General features: G+C 37.5%; 1 protein-coding gene across 3 annotated transcripts; it reads right to left on the bottom strand.

Annotated features, from left to right (window-relative positions):
- LOC124966371 (zinc finger protein OZF-like) lies at positions 1–19,267 on the bottom strand. 3 transcript variants are annotated; one of them, XM_047527566.1, is made up of 5 exons: positions 19,154–19,267; positions 15,241–15,480; positions 14,890–15,016; positions 14,477–14,572; positions 1–1,937 (listed from the first exon to the last, which is right to left on the bottom strand). In XM_047527566.1, the coding sequence occupies exons 3-5, from the start codon at positions 14,921–14,923 to the stop codon at positions 727–729; spliced, it is 1,341 nt and encodes a 446-aa protein (XP_047383522.1). In that variant the 5' UTR covers positions 14,924–15,016; positions 15,241–15,480; positions 19,154–19,267; the 3' UTR covers positions 1–726. The 3 variants fall into 3 exon arrangements, with proteins under 3 accessions (XP_047383522.1, XP_047383521.1, XP_047383523.1); XM_047527565.1 differs by having other exon boundaries at positions 15,374–15,480; XM_047527567.1 differs by lacking the exon at positions 15,241–15,480 and having other exon boundaries at positions 19,154–19,245.
- Between the last annotated feature and the right edge of the window lie 1,970 nt (positions 19,268–21,237).

The following is a 21,237-nucleotide window of genomic DNA, read 5'->3' as shown; positions in this document are numbered from 1 at the left end:
AACTTCTACATTTATTAATTTATTTTATTTACTCTCTGCCTTCCTGTGTTGTATGCATTGTTTACTTTGTTTTATTATTTATACATATGTGTCAAAGGACACACATTTTTCCATAAGCACAGACTGGTCATCTTACATGGTATTTGATATATAGTGCTTTCAAATCAGATTTGGCATTTTTTACTTTAGTTTCCTCCTTAAATTACCAATTTAATAGAGAAATATTTTGTTTTAGCTCATAATTTTTACTTGTAATTTAATTGCTCTCTGTCAAGACCTCTGATGTTCAGGAAGGAGTAAGTGATGATCAATGGCTTTACTGTATTTTTCATACCTATAGTCTTTCTATAATGTCCTGATGTTAAGAAAAACCTAGAAAAAAATTAGTGAAAATAAAAGCTGAGGTGATGGTTTCTACATTTAAGTGTACTCATTATAAAGTCTGTCTCCACTACAAATTAACTAATGTAGAATAAAGTATGAACTTAAGCTAAGTCCATTATTATATAAATATAGGTTTATTACAGTAAAAATTATTGACATAACAGAATCCATAGAAATAAAAATTTATTATATAATACATTTATGTAGCCTTTTTCCTGAAGGAATTCTCCCATGCAAATTGTAAAGAAAAACAAAAAACATTCTTATATTTTCTATATTCAGAGTTCTTATTTAGTAATTCTCTGATGGCCTGTATTGGAAGCCAAGGATTGCCTACATTCATTACAATATTGGGGTTTTAATTTCTCTAGTATGCATTTTCTCATGTCGAATAAGACATGAACCACGAATAAAGGTCTTCCCACATTCCTTACATTCATAAGGTTTCTCACCAGTGTGAATTATCTGATGGTGAGTAAGTTGTGAAACCTGACTAAAGGCTTTGCCACATTCTTTACATTCATAAAGTTTCTCACCAGTATGAATTCGTTGATGTTGTGTGAGTTCCTTGCCACGACTAAAGGACTGTCCACATTCCTCACATTCAAACAGTTTTTCTCTGGAATGAATTTTTTGATGTCCAATAAGATTTGAGTGATAACGGAAGGCTTTCCTACAATTGCTACATTCATAGGGTCTTTCTCCAGTGTGAATTCTCTGATGTTGAATAAGGATTGAGTGGTGATGGAAAGCTTTCCCACATTCGCTACATTCATAGGGTCTTTCTCCACTATGAACTCTTTGATGTCCCTTAAGAATTGAGCTGTTGCTAAAAGCCTTTCCACATTCCTTACACTCATAGTGTTTTTCTTTAGTATGTGTTTTCTCATGTCGAAGAAGTGATGAGTGGTAACTGAAAGTTTTTCTACATTCTTTGCATTCATAGGGCTTTTCTCCAGTATGAATTCTCTGATGTAGAGTAAGGTGTGAGCCACGACTGAAGGCCTTTCCACATTCCTTACATTCATAGGGTTTTTCACCAGTATGAATTCTCTGATGTCTGATAAGGTTTGAGGGGTGCTGGAAAGCTTTCCTACACTCATTACATTGATAGAGTTTTTCTCTATTATGAATTCTTTGATGTCCAGTTAGCTTTGAGCGACAGCTAAAAGTCTTTCCACAATCCTTACATTCATGGTGTTTTTCTTCCATGTGACTTCTCCTGTGGTCAGTAAGCCATGAGAGATAACCGAAGGTTCTTCCACAGTCTGTGCATTCATGGGGTTTTTGCCTACTATGATTTATTTGATGTGGAGAATATGATGTCTGTTGATTAAGACTCTGTGTATTTTCACGGATGACTGTTAGAGGGTTGAAATATTCTTTCTGATTTCCCTGTTCGGTCTGCAAATGGTGATTATACTTCCAATCTTCTTGGAAAATAGAATGGTCAAAGCTATGACTTGCAAGTCTTTCCATTATTTTCCACTGAGATAACTTTTTTTTATGAGTGTCATCCTTTGATGAGATCTCCTTACACTGGGGTTTCAGATCTGAAAAATAAGGGGAATGCAAACACATTTTTTCCAGTTCCTGGAAAATGAAATTTCTAAAATAGGAATATGAACACAATGCTTATGATAAATTAATGGTTTGGAAAGCTCTCTAATATAACCATAAAAGGTAAGAGTGTACACAGAAAGTAAGGTAGTGAACTTGGTGCTTCTAAATTGTTGCTACAGATCAGAGTTAATGGAAAACTCCTTAAAAGTAAAGATGGTACTTTGAATAACAGTTATCACTTCAGATCAAATGAATAAAAATACATGAGAGTGGACCTTGACTATAAGAAAAATCTCTACTGACTCTGATGCTGTCTAAAGTTAGGTTGGCCTTTGCACTGAGCATAACTTTTGAGAGGTCATAGCTATTATATTACCGAACCATGCTCTCCACTAGTTCAATTAATTCCCATCCAAGGGTAGACAACATGCTTCTCTACCTAAGAGTGATTACTGCCAGGTGCGTTGGTGCACGCCTGTAATCCCAGTGGCTTGGGAGACTGAGGCAGGAGGATCACAAGTTCAAAGTCAGCCTCAGCAAAAGCAAGGTGAGACCTTATCTCTAAATAAAATACAAAATAGGGTTGGGGATGTGGCTCAGTGCCACTGAGTTCAATCCCTGGTACCAAAAAAAAAAAAAAAAAGTGGGGGGGAGAGGGGGGATGATTACCATTGCCATTCTATCACATATTGTCTATCTATGGATGGATGGCCCTTTCTGATCCATTCCAGTCTCAGTAACATAATTTGTAATACAATACAAAAGGTACCTTAAAAAGTTCCTACTTTTGAACAGTATAACACCCACTCTTATTCTAGTGCCCAGATGGCTAATCATTACTTTTATTTTTTTTTCCCCTTACCTATTTATTTTACCATACTCTGTACTAGCCTGAAAGTTTTCTATTGGAAGATACCATGTCTGCTTAGATCACTATTGTTTTAATCAGCTTCTAATGTGTCTATCATAAAACAAGTGTTCAATATTTTACTACTGAATAGTAAATGGTTCAGAAAAGGAATTAGGACAGGAATAGAGGAAAATATCATGGAGTTTTAAAAAAGGGGAACAAAGCCAGGTGAGGTGGTGCATGCTTGTAAACCCAGCAACTCGGAAGGCTGAGGCAAGAGGATCACAGGTTCAAAGCCAGTCTCAGCAACTCAGTGAGGCCCTAAGCAACTCAGTGAGGTCCTAAGCAACTCAGCAAGACCCTATACCTAATGAAATATAAAAAATGGCTGGGGATGTGGCTCAGTGGTTAGGCTTCCCTGGGTTCAATCTTTGGTACCAAAAAGAAATAGGGAAACTAGTTAGGTATCAAAATCACCATTAGTTTTAAAGATGTTCATTATTATGGCAAAATTATATAACTAAAGTTCATGTAACTTTGAGTGTATAAATTTGTGGGTGTGGGGAGATTATGGGATGCCCTCCAAAGGGGCAAAGGGTGTCTCAGGTGGCTAGTGAGCCAGAAATACTCGTAACAAAATGAATGACATATATTCTCTGATAGCAACAAAAATATGGCAATCCAAAGTGGGGAATATCCTAGGGAAAGTTTAGAGGGTTGACGAAGTCTCATATGAGCAGATGATGTGGAAGGAACTTTAATGTCTGGAGTAGAAACCATAAAATATTGTTTGCCTGAAATACGTACATTCACCAAAGGTTATAGTCATTGGCAGCCTGAAGCAAAAGAAACATCCAGGTGGCATGAGAGAATAAAATGTAAAGTGGTATAGTGGGTAGATCAAAAGAATTAAATCACAGAAACCTGATTTCCAGTCTCAACTCTGCTAATTGTGTGGTTTGTATCCTTGGAAGAATTACTTGATTTTCAAGTTCCCATTTCTTCATCTGTAAACTAATTATGATACCCCATTAACATAAAGTTCATTGCTAGAATTAAGAATAATTTAGAGACAGGGCTGGGGATAGAGCTCAGTTGGTAGAGTGCTTGGCTTGCCTCCCATGCACAAGGCCCTGGGTTCAATCCCCAGCACCACCAAAAAAAAAAAAAAAAAAAAAAAAAAAAAAGGATAATTTAGGATGAGCAAGGTGGCCCACACATGTAATCCTAGCTTCTTGGGAGGCTGAAGCAGAAGGGACACAAGTTCAAGGCCAGCACCAGCCACTAAGAGAGACACTATATCACAACAAAAAATAAAAATAGGGGCTGGGCATGTAGCTTAGTGGTACAGCACCCCTAGATTTGATCCCAGTATCACAAAATGAAAGAATAATTTAGGACAAGATTTGCAAAATATTGGCAACTGTTGAAACTGGGTGATAAATGCACTTAAATTGCATTATTCTCTCTGCTTCTATAAACTGTTTGAAATTTTTTATTAGTTTGAAATTTTTATACTAAAGGTATGACAATATTTTAAGTTGAAAAGATGTGTTTAATAAGTCATAATTGTTATAAAGAAAACTAACCTTAAAGCTTAATTCAGTGGTAACTATTATAAAGACAAAAATAACTACGAAAATGATGAAAGTGGTGAATGGACTCCTGGTAAGATAAGGGGCAAATGCTCCCTCTTTTATTATAGCTGCAGAGAAAAGAACTTGAAATTTTCATCATAACACTGACTTGCAAATTATTTTTACAGGTATTTATTTCTAACCAGGGGGTCTTATGAAGACAACCAACTTCAAATCCTGACCATATCCTGAGAAAGTAAATCTTAATCTCCATATAGTATATAATTGTGATTAATTATTGTATTTAGCAATATTTAAGTTGAAATCTCTCCTTCCTCATAATAAATGCTTGTGGATTTTTTTCCAGTACTGGGGATTGAACCCAGGAACTCTACCACTAAGTTATATCCCAGTCCTTTTATATTTATTTTGAGACAGGCTGGCCTCAAACTTAGAATCCTCCTGCTTCAGGTGGGATCATCAGCATGGCCACCATGCCCAACTGGATTTTCCTTATGGAAGGAAGGAGTATTTGCTTCTTTTCTTACACACATAAAGGCTATAGAATGGCTGTTCAATGTCCTCCTTAAACAAATATACCTTGTTTGACATCACACTACATTATGCTTTGAAAAATCTGAGATCTCAGAAATGCCTTGTTTTCCTGACCCTGCATTCTCCCAAGCCTCAGCCTTCACATCTCATTTCCACACTCCACATTTTCTGTAGCACACACATTGCAACTTTATTTCCAAACCCAGTCCCATCACTCCCAAGCTCCATCTACCAACTTCATGCAGATAAATTCCACAGCTAAACCTTTGAGCCTGAATTTTGATCTTTCAGTGTATATTTAGGGATTCTGCTTTTTGGAATTTGTTTGTGGATCCCCTATTTGATAGTAAATTACTTAGTAACATGTATTTTTTAAATTGTTCAGTTAAGTATTACGTACTTAACTAAAGAAGCAGATCAGTAAACACTGATAAAAGGAGGGTTGTGCAAGGGATATGGTTAAGGAGTAGATCAATGGGACACCCTCCAACTTCTCTATCAAACTATGTGGGCTGCTTTCTCTGAATTTGACAAACTTTTGGTACTTTAATTTCAAAACTAACTAGGTTTGCAGAAATGAATCAATGATTTACATATATATCAAAAGATCTTCAACAAGGGTGCCAAGACTACACAATGAGGAAATGCTATCTAACATGCAAAAGAATGAACTGGCATCTTTTTTTTTTAATTGTTTTTAGTTGTAGATGGACATAGTATCTTTTTTAAAAATAATATTTTTAAAAATGTCAATGGACCTTTATTTATTTATTTTTATGTGGTGCTGAGGATTAAACCCAGTAAGTACCTCACACATGTGAGGCAAGCACTCTACCACTGAGCTACAGCCCCAGTCCATGAAGTTGCATCTTTACCTAATCAAGGTACAAAAATTAACTCAAAATAGATTAAGGTTCTAAAGCATAAGACCCGAAACTATAAAACTCCTAGAAGAAAACAGAGCAAAATTTTCATCACATGTGGATTTGGCATTAATTTCTTGGACATAATAACAGAAGCTCAGGCAAAGAAAACAAAATAATGGGACACATCAAGCTTAAAATCACAATGGCTTCAACTCTGTGCTACTGAAGATAGTGCCAGACCAGGGAAAGAAACCTCCCACATTTTTTTTCTTCATATGGATTTTGACAAAGGAGATTAATAATTTGTTGAAGTGGAACAAGTTTTGAAATAAAAGTTGAGAGGCAGGAATACTCCTAGTTTGGGATTAAAATATTTATATGTTATGAACCAATGATTTCAGAGTTAAATATCTATCCTAGAGAAAGAATCTAAAAGGCAGGCAGGTATTCATGCACAAAAATGTATATTGCAGCTAGGTGCAGTGGCACGTGCCTGTAATCCCAGTGGCTTAGGAGGCTGAGGCAGGAGGATTGTGAGTTCATAGCCAGCCTCAGCAAAAGCCAGGAGCTAAGCAAATTAATGAGACCTTGTCTCTAAATAATATACAAAATAGCACTGGGGGTATGGCTCAGTGGTTGAGTGCCCCTGAGTTCAGTCCCTGGTATCACTCCCAAAAAAGTATACTGCAGCACTATATGTAATAAAAACCTAGAAATAACTACACACATACACACAAAATAATTTCTATACAATAAAGGAATGAACAGAGTGAAATAGTAACCTACATGTGGGAAAAATAATTGGCAACCACATATCTAATAAGGGATTAATATTCAGAGTGTATAAAGAACTCCCATGATAAAACAAATTTAAAAACTCAATTAAGAAAATAAGAGCCAGGCTCCATCCGGCGGCAGGCCTGGTCCACATGCAGCTGCTCGGAGCAGGCCCGCCCAGTGAGAGGCTTTCCGCTTACAGCCAGGCCCCAGCCCCGGACCCAGCAGTAGCTTTCTTCGGGAGCACTGCATTATCAAGTTCCTCCAAGACTTCAGGCTACTGAAGGCTAAGAGGTGATATACTGGAAATCTACAGGGACACTATAAGCCAACAGAGGAAATCTGCAATATCTCAGAGTCCCACTGATATCTGACCAATATGAGAAAACAAGGGAAGAAAATGTTCCAAACAAACTTAGATGCCATATCAATAAAACCCATTGACAGCATGGCAGAAGGAATGTCAGAAAGGGAGTTCAGAATGTACATAATTAAAACGATCAGGGAAGCAAACGAAGAGATGAAAGAGCAAATGCAGGCATTAAATGATCGCACCAATCAACAGTTAAAAGAGCAAATATGGGAAGCAAAAGATCATTTCAATAGAGTTAGAGATACTGAAAAAAAACCAAACAGAAATCCTTGAAATGAAGGAAACAATAAACCAAATTAAAAATTCCACAGAAAGCATAACCAATAGGAGAAAACACCTAGAAGACAGAACCTCACACACTGAAGACAAAATATTTAATCTTGAAAACAAAGCTGACCAGAGAGGATGGTAAGAAATCATGAACAGAATCTACAAGAATTATGGGATATCATGAAAAGGCCAAATTTAAGAATTATTGGGATTGAGGAAGGAACAGAGAAACAAACCAAAGGAATGAACAACCTATTCAATGAAAGAATATCAGAAAACTTCCCAAATCTGAAGAATGAAATGGAAAATCAAGTACAAGAGGCTTATAGGACACCAAATATACAAAATTACAACAGACCCACACCAAGGCACATTGTTATGAAAATACCTAACATACAAAATAAAGACAGAATTTTAAAGGCTGTAAGAGAAAAGAATCAAATTACATTCAGGAGGAAACCAATACGGATATCAGCAGATTTTTCAATCCAGACCCTAAAAGCCAGAAGGGCCTGGAACAACATTTATCAAACCCTGAAAGAAAACAGATGCCAACCAAGAATCTTATACCCAGCAAAACTTACCTTCAGCTTTGACGATGAAATAAAATCCCTCCATGATAAACAAAAGTTAAAAAATTTTTGAAATTTTTCAAAAAGAAAGCCAGCATTACAGAACATTCTCAGCAAAATATTCCATGAGGAAGAGATGAAAAACAATGATGCAAATCAGCAAAGGGAGGAACTAGCCTAAAGGAATAGCCAAATAAAGGAGAATCCAAGTCGTGTCAAAAAAAAAAAAAAAAAAAGAGCCAAATGACCAGGAATACAAATCATATCTCAATAATAACCCTGAATGTTAATGGCCTGAACTCATCAATCAAAAGACATAGACTAGCAGATTGGATTAAAAAGAAAGATCCAACAATTTGCTGCCTGCAAGAGACTCATCTCAGAGAAAGAGATAACCACAGACTAAAGGTGAAAGGATGGGAAAAAACATATCATGCACATGGACACAGCAAAAAAGTTGGAGTATCCATCCTCATTTCAGATAATATGGACTTCAAGCCAAAGTTAGTCAGAAGGGATAAAGAAGGACATTTCATACTGCTTAAGGGAAGCATAAATCAGCAAGACATAACAATCATAAATATCTATGCCCCGAACATTGGCTCATCCACGTACGTCAAACAAATCCTTCTCAATTCCAGAAATCAAATAGACCACAACACAATAATACTAGGCAATTTTAACACACCTCTCTCACCACTGGACAGATCTTCCAAACAAAAATTGAATAAAGAAACCATAGAGCTCAATAACACAATCAATAATTTAGACTTAATGGACATATACAGAAAATACCATCCAACAAAGGGTGAATACACTTTCTTCTCAGCAGCACATGGATCCTTCTCTAAAATGGACCATATTTTATGCCATAAAGCTACTGTTAGCAAATACAAGAAGATAGAGATACTACCTTGTATTCTATCAGATCATAATGGATTGAAATTAGAAATAAATGACAGAATAAAAAACAGAAACTACTCCAACACCCAGAGATTAAATAATACATTATTATATGATGAATGGATAACAGAAGACATCAGGGGAAAAATAAAAAAAAAATACTTAGAAGTAAATGAGAACAAAGACACATCATATCAAAATCTCTGGGACATTATGAAAGCAGTACTCAGAGGAAGATTTGTTTCATGGAGTACATTCAATAAAAGAAGAAAAAATCAACAAATAAACGATTTAACATTACAGCTCAAAGCCCTAGAAAAAGAAGAACAGATCAACACCAAAAGAAGAAGAAGACAGGAAATAGTTAAAATCAGAGCTGAAATCAATGAAATTGAAACAAAAGAAACAATAGAAAAAATTAACAAAATAAAATAAAGAGTTGGTTCTTTGAAAAAATAAACAAAATTGATAAACCCTTAGCCACACTAACAAAGAGAAGGAGAAAGAAAACTCAAACTACTAAAATTTGGAAATATCACTACAGACACGAGTGAAATACAAAATATAATTAGAAGCTATTTTGAAGATCTATACTCCAACAAAACAGAAAATCGCGAAGACATCAACAGGTTTCTAAAGACATATGAATTACCTAAACTGAACCAGGAGGACATACACAATTTAAACAGATCAATTTCAAGCAATGAAACAGAAGTCATCAAAAGCCTACCAACAAAGAAAAATCTGGGACCAGATGGGTTCTCAGCCGAGTTCTACAAAACCTTTAAAGAAGAGCTCATTCCAATACTCCTCAAAGTATTCCATGAAATAGAAGAGGAGGGAACCCTCCTCATTCTATGAAGCCAATATCACCCTGATACCTAAACCAGATAGAGACACATCCAGGAAAGAAAATTTCAGACCAATATCCTTAATGAACACCAATGCAAAAATTCTCAACAAAATATTAGGAAATCGCATACAAAAATATATTAAAAAGATAGTGCACCACGATCAAGTGGGTTTTAACCCAGGGATGCAAGGTTGGTTCAACATCAGGAAATCAATAAATGTCATTCACCATATCAACAGACTTAAAGTTAAGAATCACATGATTATTTCAATAGATGCAGAAAAAGCATTTGATAAAATACAGCATCCCTTCATGCTCAAAACACTAGAAAAAATAGGGATAGTGGGAACATTCCTTAACATTGTAAAGGCCATCTGTGCTATACCCAAGGCCAATATCATTCTAAATGGTGAAAAACTGAAAGCATTCCCCCTGGAAACTGGAACAAGGCAGGGATGCCCTCTTTCACCACTTCTATTCAACTTCTAGTCCTTGAAACTCTAGCCAGAGCAATTAGACAGACCAAAGAAATTAAAGGGATACGAATTGGAAAAGAAGAACTCAAACTATCCCTATTTGCTGATGACATGATTATATATTTAGAGGAACCGGGAAATTCCACCAGAAAACTTTTAGAACTCATAAGTGAATTCAGTAAAGTAGCAGGTTATAAGATCAATGCTCATAAATCTAATGCATTTTTATACATAAGTGATGAATCTTTAGAAAGAGAAGTTAGGAAAACTACCCCATTCACAATAGCCTCAAAAAAAATAAAATACTTGGGAATCAATCTAACAAAAGAGGTGAAAGACTTCTACAACAAGAACTACAGAACACTAAAGAAAGAAATTAAAGAAAACCTTAGAAGATGGAAAGATCTCCCATGTTCTTGGATAGGCAGAATTAATATTGTCAAAATGACCATACTACCAAAAGTGCTATACAGATTCAATGCAATTCCAATTAAAATCCCAATGACGTACCTTACAGAAATAGAGCAAGCAATCATGAAATTCATCTGGAAGAATAAGAAACCCAGAATAGCTAAAGCAATCCTCAGCAGAAAGAGTGAAGCAGGGGGTTTCACAATACCAGACCTTCAACTATACTACAAAGCAATAGTAACAAAAATGGCGTGGTATTGGTGCCAAAATAGACAGGTAGATCAATGGTACAGAATAGAAGACATGGACACAAACCCAAACAAATACAATTTTCTCATATTAGACAAAGGGGCCAAAAATATGCAATGGAGAAAAGACAGCCTCTTCAACAAATGGTGCTGGAAAAACTGGAAATCCATATGCAACAGAATGAAACGAAACCCCTATCTCTCACCCTGCACAAAACTCAACTCAAAATGGACCAAGGACCTCGGAATCAGACCAAAGACCCTTCATCTTACGGAAGAAAATGTAGGTCCAAATCTTCAACATGTCGGCCTAGGATCAGACTTCCTTAACAGGACTCCCATAGCACAAGAAATAAAAGCAAGAATCAATAACTGGAATAGATTCAAACTAAAAAGCTTTCTCATAGGAAACTATCAGCAATGTGAAAAAAGAGCCTTCAGAGTGGGAGAATATCTTTGCCACTCATACTTCAGATAGAGCACTAATTTCCAGAATATATAAAGAACTCAAAAAACTCTACACCAAGAATACATATAATCCAATCAACAAATGGGCTAAGGAAATGAACAGACACTTCACAGAAGAAGGTCTACAAGCAATCAGTAGATATATGAAAAAATGTTCAACATCTTTAGTAATAAGAGAAATGCAAATCAAAACCACCCTAAGATTCCATCTCACCCCAATTAGAATGGCAATTATCAAGAATACAAGCAACAATAGGTATTGGAGAGGATGTGGGGAAAAAGGTATGCTCATACATTGCTCATGGGGTTGCAAATTAGTGCAGTCACTCTGGAAAGCAGTGTGGAGATTTCTCAGAAAGCTTGGAATGGAACCACCATTTGACCCAGCTATCCCACTCCTTGGCCTATACCCAAAGGACTTAAAATCAGCATACTATAGAGATGCAACCACATCAATGTTCATGGCAGCTCAATTCACAATAGCCAGATTGTGGAACCAACCTAGATGCCCTTCAATTGATGAATGGATAAAGAAACTGTGATATATATATATATATATATATAGATAGATAGATAGATAGATAGATACAACAGAATATTACTCAGCCATAAAGAATAATAAAGTTATGGCATTTGCAGGCAAATGGATGAAATTGTAGAATATCATGCTAAGTGAGATAAGGCAATCTCAAAAAACCAAAGGACAAATGATCTCGCTGATAAGTGGATGATGACACATAATGGGGGTGGGAGGGGGCAAGAATGGAGGAAGGAGGGACTGTATAGAGGGAAAAGAGGGGTGGGAGGGGTGGGGGGAAGGAAAAAATAACAGAATGAATCAAACACTATTACCCTATGTAAATGTATGATTACACAAATGGTATGCCGTTACTCCATGTACAAACATGGAGTCCAAACAACATGTATCCCATTTGTTTACAATAAAAATAAATTTAAAAAAAGAAAATAAGGTAAGCATTTGAATAGACATTTCTCCAAAATGTCTATACACATATATACAAAAATATATGGAAAGATCTCAACATCTCTAATCATCAGGGAAATATAAGTTAAAACCACAATAAAATTATGCCTTAGATCATTAAGATGACTACTATCAAAAAACAGAAAATAACAGATGTTGGCATTTGTATGTAGAGTAATTAGAATCCTTGTGCACTATTGGTAGGAATATAAAACAGTACAGAAGTTCCTAAAAAATTAGAATTACCATATGATCCAGTAATCTCATTTCTGAGTATATATCCAAAAGAATTGAAAATGGGATCAATTATTGCAGCATTATTCACAACAACTAAGTAGTACAATCAACCTAATATCCATCAATGAATGAATGGATGAGTAAAATGTGGGATATATGTACCATCATCCCTCAGTATTCCCCAAATAACTGGCTGTAGGAACTCCTCCAACCCACAGATACCAAAATCTGGGATGCTCAAGTCCCTTATATAAAATGACACAGTATTTGCATATAGCCTATACGCATCTTCCTGTATACTTTAAGCCATCTCTACATAATTTATACTACCAAGTACAATGCAAATGCTAAGTAAACAGTTGTTCTATTGTTTAGAAAATAATTACAAAAAAAACAATGTCTGTACATGTTCATTCAGTACTGATGCAATTTTTAAAAGCAAGAATCAATAAATGGGATAGATTCAAATTAAAAAGTTTTTTCTCAGCAGAGGAAACAATCAACAATGTGAAAAGAGAGCCTACCCAGTTGGAGAAAATCTTTTCCACACACACTTCAGACAAAGCACTCATCTCCAAAGTTTATAAAGAACTTAAAAAACTTTACACCCAAAATACAAAGAACCCAATCAATAAATGGGCTAAGGAAATGGGCAGACACTTCACAGAAGAAGATACACAGATGATCAACAAATATACGAAAAAGTGCTCATCATCCCTAGTAATTAGAGAAATGCAAATTAAAACCACCCTAAGATTTCATCTAACTCCAATTAGAATGGCTATTATCAAGAACACAAGCAATAATAAGTGTTGGCATGGATGTGGGGAAAAAGGCACACTCATACATTGCTGGTGGAGTTGCAAATTGGTACAGCCACTCTGGAAAGCAGTATGGAGATTGCTCAGAAAGCTTGGAATGGATCCACCATTTGACCTAGCTATCCCACTCCTCAGTTTATACCTAAAGGATTTAAAATCAGCATACTACAAAAAGACAAATACTGCATGATTCTATGTATATAAGGTAACTAAAAGACTCAAACTCTTAGAAACAGAAGGTAGAATGGTGGTTGCTAATAGATGAGGAGGGAGAAAAGGAAAGTTTGCAGTGGGTATAGAGTTCGATTTTGTAAAGTAAGAGAGTTCTAGAGACCTTTTGAACAGCAATGTGTACGCAGTTAATATTAACACCCTTAAAATAGCTAAAGTGGGCTGGGCATGGTGGCACACACCTGTAATCCCAGCAACTCAGGAGGATGAGGCACGAAGGAGGATCGCAAGTTTAAAGCCAGCCTCAGCAACTTAGCAAGGCCCTAAGCAACTTAGAGAGACCCTGTCTCAAAATAAAAATAAAAAGGTTGGGAATGTGGCTGAGAGGTAAAGAGCCCTGGGTTTAATATTCCTGGTACCGAAAAAAAAAAAAAAGAAAAGGCTAAGGAGGGAAATTATGTGTGTTTTTTTCCATAATCAAAAATCAACATACTCAATGATTTGACAAACTTTTTTAAAGAATAAATGAATTTCATGTTAGAAATTAGTAAAGAAATGTAAACAGCTAGGCATGGTGGCACACATCTGTAATCCCAGCAACTCAGGAGCCTGATGCAGGAGGATTGCAAGTCCAAGGCCAACCTCAGCTACCTAGGAAGGCCCTAAGGACTTAGCAAGACCCTGCCTCAAAATAAAAAATAAGATAGGGCTAGGGATGTAGTTCAGTGGTTGAGCACCCCTGGGTTCAATTCCTGTGGAGGAGAAGGAGGAGGAGGAGGAGGAGGAGGAAGAGGGAGGAGGAGGAGGAGGAGGAGGAGGAGGAGGAGGAGGAGGAGGAGGAGGAGAAATGGGAACAGATGATCAGAAAGTAACTGAAATAAGAATAATGTTCAGGAGAAAAGAATACATACATTAAGACATGGAGAAACTACTCAAGTCTAAAAGCAAAAGAGGAACAGGGAAAGAATTAAATCTTAATTACTATCATAGGGGGTAAAAATAAGGACATCTCCTTCTTTGAAGAACATTCTGAAGAGTTTCACCTACAAGTTATCTCACTGAGCAGGTGGTCTTTTCACGAAACAGCTTAATCCCCTCTGAATTTCCCTCACCCACCTGGATACAGGACTGTTGGCGTTTCATTCTCAACAATCCAGGTCTCATTATCTTGTTCCAAAAAGGAGATCAAAGCTGGCTTAGGAAGAGACAGTCCTGTTGACAAAACCAAAAAGAAACAGGACTTAGTTATGCCAAAGATGTCCAAAATTGAGGACCAATTCCTTAGAGAAAAAAGTAAAACAAAACAAAACAAAACAAAACTCAGAGAAATGGGTCAAGATTTTCTAAAAGATGGGGAGAATGAAACTTCAGCAATGCAAAGGAGCTGCTCATTTCTAACTCTACAAAATTCAAGCTTCTCTGCTCATAACCAGAAATGGAAAATCAGTCAGGAATTCAGAATATTTATAGCCAAGGACAGAAACATTCAGGGTAGCAGATTCTTAATTTCTCAGGGAAAATATCCTTACCCAATGAGATCAAGTTGCTATAATTCTCCAACATCACATTTCTGTACAAGTTCTTCTGTTTCAGATTCAGATAGTCCCACTCCTCTTGAGAGAAGTCTATGGCCACATCCCTGAATGTCAGCACTCCCTGAAAGGACAAAGCCATGCACTACTTAGGAAAAGCATTGTATATTTCTATTTCACTAAACCCCAAATCTAATGAGGGGTGACATCACAGTTCTTTGAAGAAAGTACTCCCACTATAAGACTGAGCACACAGGAGATGCTGACTGGTTTACTAATGGACATGTGAACACTGGTGTAACAGGACAGCAGGGAGGCCCTGAACCACAACTCTCCCGTGGGACTCACACTAGAAAGAAGCAGCTTGATCCAGGCTCCTGGATGGGACTCAGGAAGAACATTTCAGGGTAAGGCAACCTAATATTTATGGCCTGGGAGAAAAATGACTATAATCTTGAAGGACAGAGAAAATAACAATAACCTCCGTCATGACTTATAATTACAACCACTATTCAGTTCCACGATTCTTCTATCTTCAGCTGTACTCTCCCTTTTCTTGGAGACAGGCTGAATTCAGAGAAGACAAAGCTATGGAAGGAAAAAAGTGTAATGAGAAATCAGGTTTCCTAATTGATCTCAGACTCAGGTTAAATATGATTATTATCAATTTGAGAGTATGCCTTAAAATAATTCATTAAGCTATGTCTGTACTGTGTAGTTTTCTGAATCTACATTATTCTTTGCAATAATAGAGTTAAAAAGAACTATCTTCTTTTCTTCTCCTCCTAGTCCTACCCTCCTTCCCCATGCTTGCTTGCAACATAAACACAAGGCAGGTGTGAGGGATTGTAGAACATAATGTAACTCATTACCCTCAGACCCTGATTTATACCTTGTTAGAGAAAATGCCATGTTTTTTTTTTTTTTTTTTTTTTTGGGTGCTGGGGATCGAACCCAGGACCTTATGCTTGCAAGGCAAGCACTTTACCGATTGAGCTATCTCCCCAGCCCTGAAAAATGCCATGTTTACTTGCTGTTCTTCCCACATTTCACTAAGAATTTAAAAATGAGAGAAAGGGAGAGGGAAAAGGAATCAATTCTGTAAATCAAATTATGTCCTGCAGAGGTACCAACATGCTTAAAAGGAGGCAAGAGGATGCTGGTAAAGAACCGGGGATTTACCATTACAAGATAAAAAAAGGAGTGGAAGAGTGACTTGGAAATAAGTAATGAGACTAGAGCAGAGGTGATGATCAGAGTATGATCCTGAAGAGTAATCTCCTGAAGAGTTTGAATGTTATCTCACAAGTGAAAAAACTAATCATGGGATATTAAGGATATTAAGAGAAAGGATAGGGATGTAGCTCAGTGGTAGAGTGCTTGCCTAGCATGTGTGGGGCCCTGCCTTCTAGCCTCAGAACTACAAAAAAAAAGAGAAGAAATGAAGAACATTCTTTGGGAGGCCAGAGAATGTACTGCTTATGAAGCTGATGGAGGTTTAGAAAAACTATGTGTGATAAAGGAATGTGATCTAGGGTTTGGGTAGATAGAATTTTGGGGGTGGGGAGATAGGGGTGGTATTAGGCATTGAACCCAGGGACACTTTACCACTGAACTACATACCCTGTCTTTAACATTTTTAAAATTTTGGGGCAGTGTTTAAGTTGCCCAGGCTGGTTTTGAACTTGTAATCTCCTGCCTCAGCCTCCCAAGTCACTGGCATTAGAGGAATATACCACCCTGCTTGGCAGAGAAAAGAACTTTGATGGGAAGAAGTATTAGGGTAGGGTATTAATTTCTATGCAACCATCCTGAGGTAATTGCTGATTATATTTCCTCAGGATGGTTGCATAGAAATATAAAAAGCACACAACTGTATTTATAAGAATGCCGCATAGGGAAAATTTACAAAATTCAACCTGAAATAATACAACCTTCAACTAATTAATTAGATAAATTATACAATTAAGTGACAGTTCAATACATGATTAATAGTAAAGATGATGCCTATTCATAAAGAGGAAAAGATCTGTACTCTGCATTATTATTATTATTATTATTATTTTTTTGCGGTGCTGGGGATTGAACCCAGGTCCTTGTGCTTGCGAGGCAGGCACTGTACCAACTGAGCTGTATCCCCAGTCCCTGTACTCTGCATTATTGAGAGGAGTAAAAAGTAACAATAGTAGATGTTATCTTACTTAATTAACTATGTATTAATGTAAATGGAAATACATCTTTCAAACCAACGATTACTCTATAGAACTATAGATAATTTAAATCCAATTCTTCATAATCTTAAGCTTTCTTTCATTAAGTCTGCAATACTTTCCTCAGAAAAACCAACCTTAAAACTATTTTCATTTTGTGAAAAATAAATGGGTAGTGATGAGGTAGGGGCATCCTAAATGTTAAGAAAATTACTGGGTTGGGGTTGTGGCTCAATGGTAGAGCACTCACCTAGCATATGTGAGGCACTGGGTTCGATTCTCAATACTGCATATGAAAAATTATTTTTTAAAAAAGAAGAAAATTATGAATGAATATATTGAAAACACATGACTGTGACATGAATGGGAATCAAGAAAATTAATGTAGCTGAAGCAAATAACTAATGTTTAAATTGAAATACTTATTTTATTTTTTTAAAAAATCTCCCTGATACACTGAGATAACTTTACTATAATGATATTTCTGGTAAATTCAGGCCAGTAGAACTTCTAGTATAACAAAAGCAAAAAACATAGTAGTGCTTAATAAAATGCAGGTTTCTCTCTCCCTTCCCTCCTTCTTCTTCTTCTTCTTCTTCTTCTTCTTCTTCTTCAACAAGGAGGAGAGCATTTTCTCTCTCTCTCTTTTTTTTTTAAGTTGTTGACGGATCTTTATTTTATTTATTTTTATGTAGTGCTGTGGATTGAACCCAGTGCCTCACACGTGCTAGGCAAACCACTGAGCCATAACCCCAACCCCTCTCCCCTTCTTCTCTTAACTACCAGTGTACTTTTTCAACCAACTCTTCACAAAATTTTATAAATATCTCTTTTAGTAAAATGGTTTTAATTGTGATTTAACTATTGCTTGAATACTTTTTGTCACAGCTTAACACTAGACCGTAAGCATTTTCACTGTTCAGTAAACTAAATGAAAATCATAAGTATTTGTTGTAAAGACAATTCTATTACACGCATGATTTGCTTAAATATTTCCCACTGTTGTTTTGGGGTATCATCTTAAAGTCATCTCCAGTCTGTGTTTTTAGACTTCTGCTTTAACTTTTTAAATATTACTGGACTGGGAATGTAGCACAGTGGTAGTGGGTTTGCCTAAGATAAGTATTATTTTGGTGTGAGTCATTGTGATTCTCATGAAACTACTGGGGGCGGGGGGCGGGCGAAGAACTGTAAAATTTGTGTTTACCATTTGAAGGATTGTTGCCGCTTGCAAACTTCCCTAAGCTTAAAGATTAATGCTCTGGATAACTTGAATACAAAGATCATATCTTGCAAGCACAATAAAAACCTACTTCATGTTTTCAGTACTTGTGTTCTAGAGGAATAATTAGGGCTGGGGTTGCAGCTCAGTAGTACAGAGCTTGCTTAGGCAGAAGGCCCTGGGTTCAATCCCCAGCACAAAGAAAAACATGTAGTTGTGACTGAGACAGACTAGGTGGCTCAACCTCAGGTGTCCGTTACAATTCCCTGGCAAACCTTGCCTAAACACGGTCACACTCCCACGCTTAATCATCAAAAGGGGAGGGAGATAAGAAGACTGTGGCAGGAAGGGACTATTCACGGCCAGCATCTGTCCTGACATATCGGGGTCTCCCGGGGCACAGCGTTAAGGAGTTCTGATGGCAAAGACATTTCATCAAAGTACACACAGTGCCACAGTCACATGGTCCCAATCGCACCTGCACAGGAATGAACATTATAGACACACTGTGCTTCTAAGACCCAAACTGCACTAGTGATAGATACTCGGTCACAGAGTACAATCCCAGGGAGCACACACAGTCACGGCTTTCCATTATCTACACTTGCAGAACCATGCAACGTTACAATCACCTACCACCGCACTAATACCGCGGTCGTCCAAGTCCTAAGTGTTCCATACTCATGCACACAGCGTCGCACGTCCCTTACACAGTCGTTCATTCACACCCACCGACACGCACGACCACGACCTCTACACAGACCGCCCCACCACAAAGGCCTGACGCTGTGGACCCGCCCCGCTCCCGCCTGGGCTCCAGTGTCCTCACCTCACATCACTCCTGGGATGGCTCCCAACCGTTCTTGCAGAAACGATCCTATCAAAGTCCTGAGCGGCTCTCTGCGTGGAATTGAAGTTCTGCCACCGTGGGAAAAGAAGACCGGGATCTCGCGGAAAGTGGAGTCGAGCCGCTGGGGCCTCTGGGAAATGTAGTCCAGAGCGAAGCGGCGCGAACAGGATGGCACCGAGGTTTCAGGGATTTGGGGCAGGCCCGGCACGTAAAGGCTGACCTTTTTCTTCACCAGGAACCAAAAAATAAAAAGACTTGGAATTTCATGCGAGAACCTCATACGGGAAATCTCAGGGCCTTCTTGGGGCCCAGAATCTGGAGGAAGGGAGGTTGGATCGTACCGAAGCTGGGCCACCGAGTTCAGTCCTTTTCAGAGAAGCTGAGTTTGATTTGGGCAGAAGGGGGTCGCCAGTTTCACCGGGACCTGAGATCTGCGCTTGGCTAAGTGGGTTCTGTAAGTTAGATTTCTCAGACCTGGGCCGCGCCAGGCATACCGAAGCAGAGGAGTTGAGCAGCCTCAGATGGTCGTGGAATGGCCAAAGGCAGTCTGTGGGAAGAGGAGAAAGGATAGGGCAGAGGAACGCCTGCTGGTGTGAGGCCCTAAAATGGGAACGACCATTTCTTCGAGGTTGCAGAGTGAAGGAGAAACAGATTGCTCTATATCTGTTAGTGATTATCTGAATGTTCTTCAACTGAAATGATGGTACTGAGTGCATATTCCGGGATTATCGATTTTAACTTCATTTGGAGTGAAAACTCAACAATTGTAACATTTAACACATATTTTAAGCCATGGTTTTTTATTTTAAAAATATTCATGAAGTGATAAAATACCCAATCCATACATTTATAAGGATTACTTAAAAGGATTTTTTTTTGGCATCAGGGATTGAATCTGAAGTTGCTTTACCACTGAACCACGTCCTCCAGCACATTTCTTATTATTTATTTGAGACAGGGTCTACTTAAGTTGTTTAGGGCCTTTCTAAATTGTTGAGGCTGGCTTTGAATTTGGTGATCCTCCCGCCTCAGCCTTCCAAGGTGTTGGGATTATAAGCCTGCACCACAACCAGCACAAAGGAATTTTTATAACCCCGTGCTTGCCTTTGTCCAAATGCACCCCTCCCCATTCCTATCTATTCATTGGTTGCGGGTTTCACTGGTGATTTGGAGAATCACTGAACTAATAACCTCACAGTTGAGTTCAAGTGTCATCTGATTTAGGAAACCCAGGATTGGTAAATTAATTTCCATGGGTTCCAGGTCTCAGTTCCCCTGGTTTTAAAAATCTGGATCAGAGAGATTAATTTTTAAAAGGGACCAAACAATCTTGGGAGTAGTAGTTTGCTGACTGATATATTAGAGAAATGGTTTCAATGATGAATTCTAGCAAACATTTAAGAAATTATTCCAACCTGAGTAGTGGCACATGCCTGTAATCCCAGTAACTGGAGGCTGAGGCAAGAGGATAACAAGTTCAAAGCCAGCCTCAGCAATTTAGTAACAACGTGTCTAAAAAAAAAAAAAAAAAAAAAAAAAGACGCGGGGCGGAGGATGTGGTTCAGTGGTTACTCACTCCTGTGATCAATTCCCAGTAGCCCCCTTCCCTCCTCCCAAAAGAAAGAATTCCAGTTATTGCAAACTCAGATTACAATAGTAGGGAACATTTCCTAACTCATTTAATGAGGCCAGCTTTATTCTGATACTAAAATTAATGATTTATAAAACAAAACTTAACATATGAAGCTTTGGGCTCTATTCCCAGCACTGAACAAAAATAAATAGAAAACAACTTACCAAAAAAAGTCTACAGACTGGTTGTGTGTGTTAGATTGGGAAGATGTTTAACAATAAAATAGAAAAACCACAGAAAAAAAGACAAATATACAAACCGAGAAACAACAGAAAAATCATTAAAGAGAACATTTTTAAGTCCTAAGAGACTGTGTTGCACAGTTTTGTACAAATAAATATAAAAATTTAGTTGAATGGATAATTTTGTGGAAAAATGTGATTTGCCAAAGTTGATTCCAGTCAAGATAGAAAGTCTAAATATATCATTA

This window comes from Sciurus carolinensis, chromosome 16, assembly GCF_902686445.1.
Source record: "Sciurus carolinensis chromosome 16, mSciCar1.2, whole genome shotgun sequence".
Classification (NCBI taxonomy): domain Eukaryota; kingdom Metazoa; phylum Chordata; class Mammalia; order Rodentia; family Sciuridae; genus Sciurus; species Sciurus carolinensis.
Note: the sequence above shows the minus strand (reverse complement) of the source record. Positions and strands in the feature narration are given on the sequence as shown.

Coding starts and splice junctions, on each gene's coding strand:
- LOC124966371 (XM_047527565.1), bottom strand. Junction 14,573..14,889: donor TAGCAACTTGATCTCATTGG/GTAAGGATATTT, acceptor TTTTGTCAACAG/GACTGTCTCTTCCTAAGCCA. Junction 1,938..14,476: donor GCCAACAGTCCTGTATCCAG/GTGGGTGAGGGA, acceptor CTTATTTTTCAG/ATCTGAAACCCCAGTGTAAG.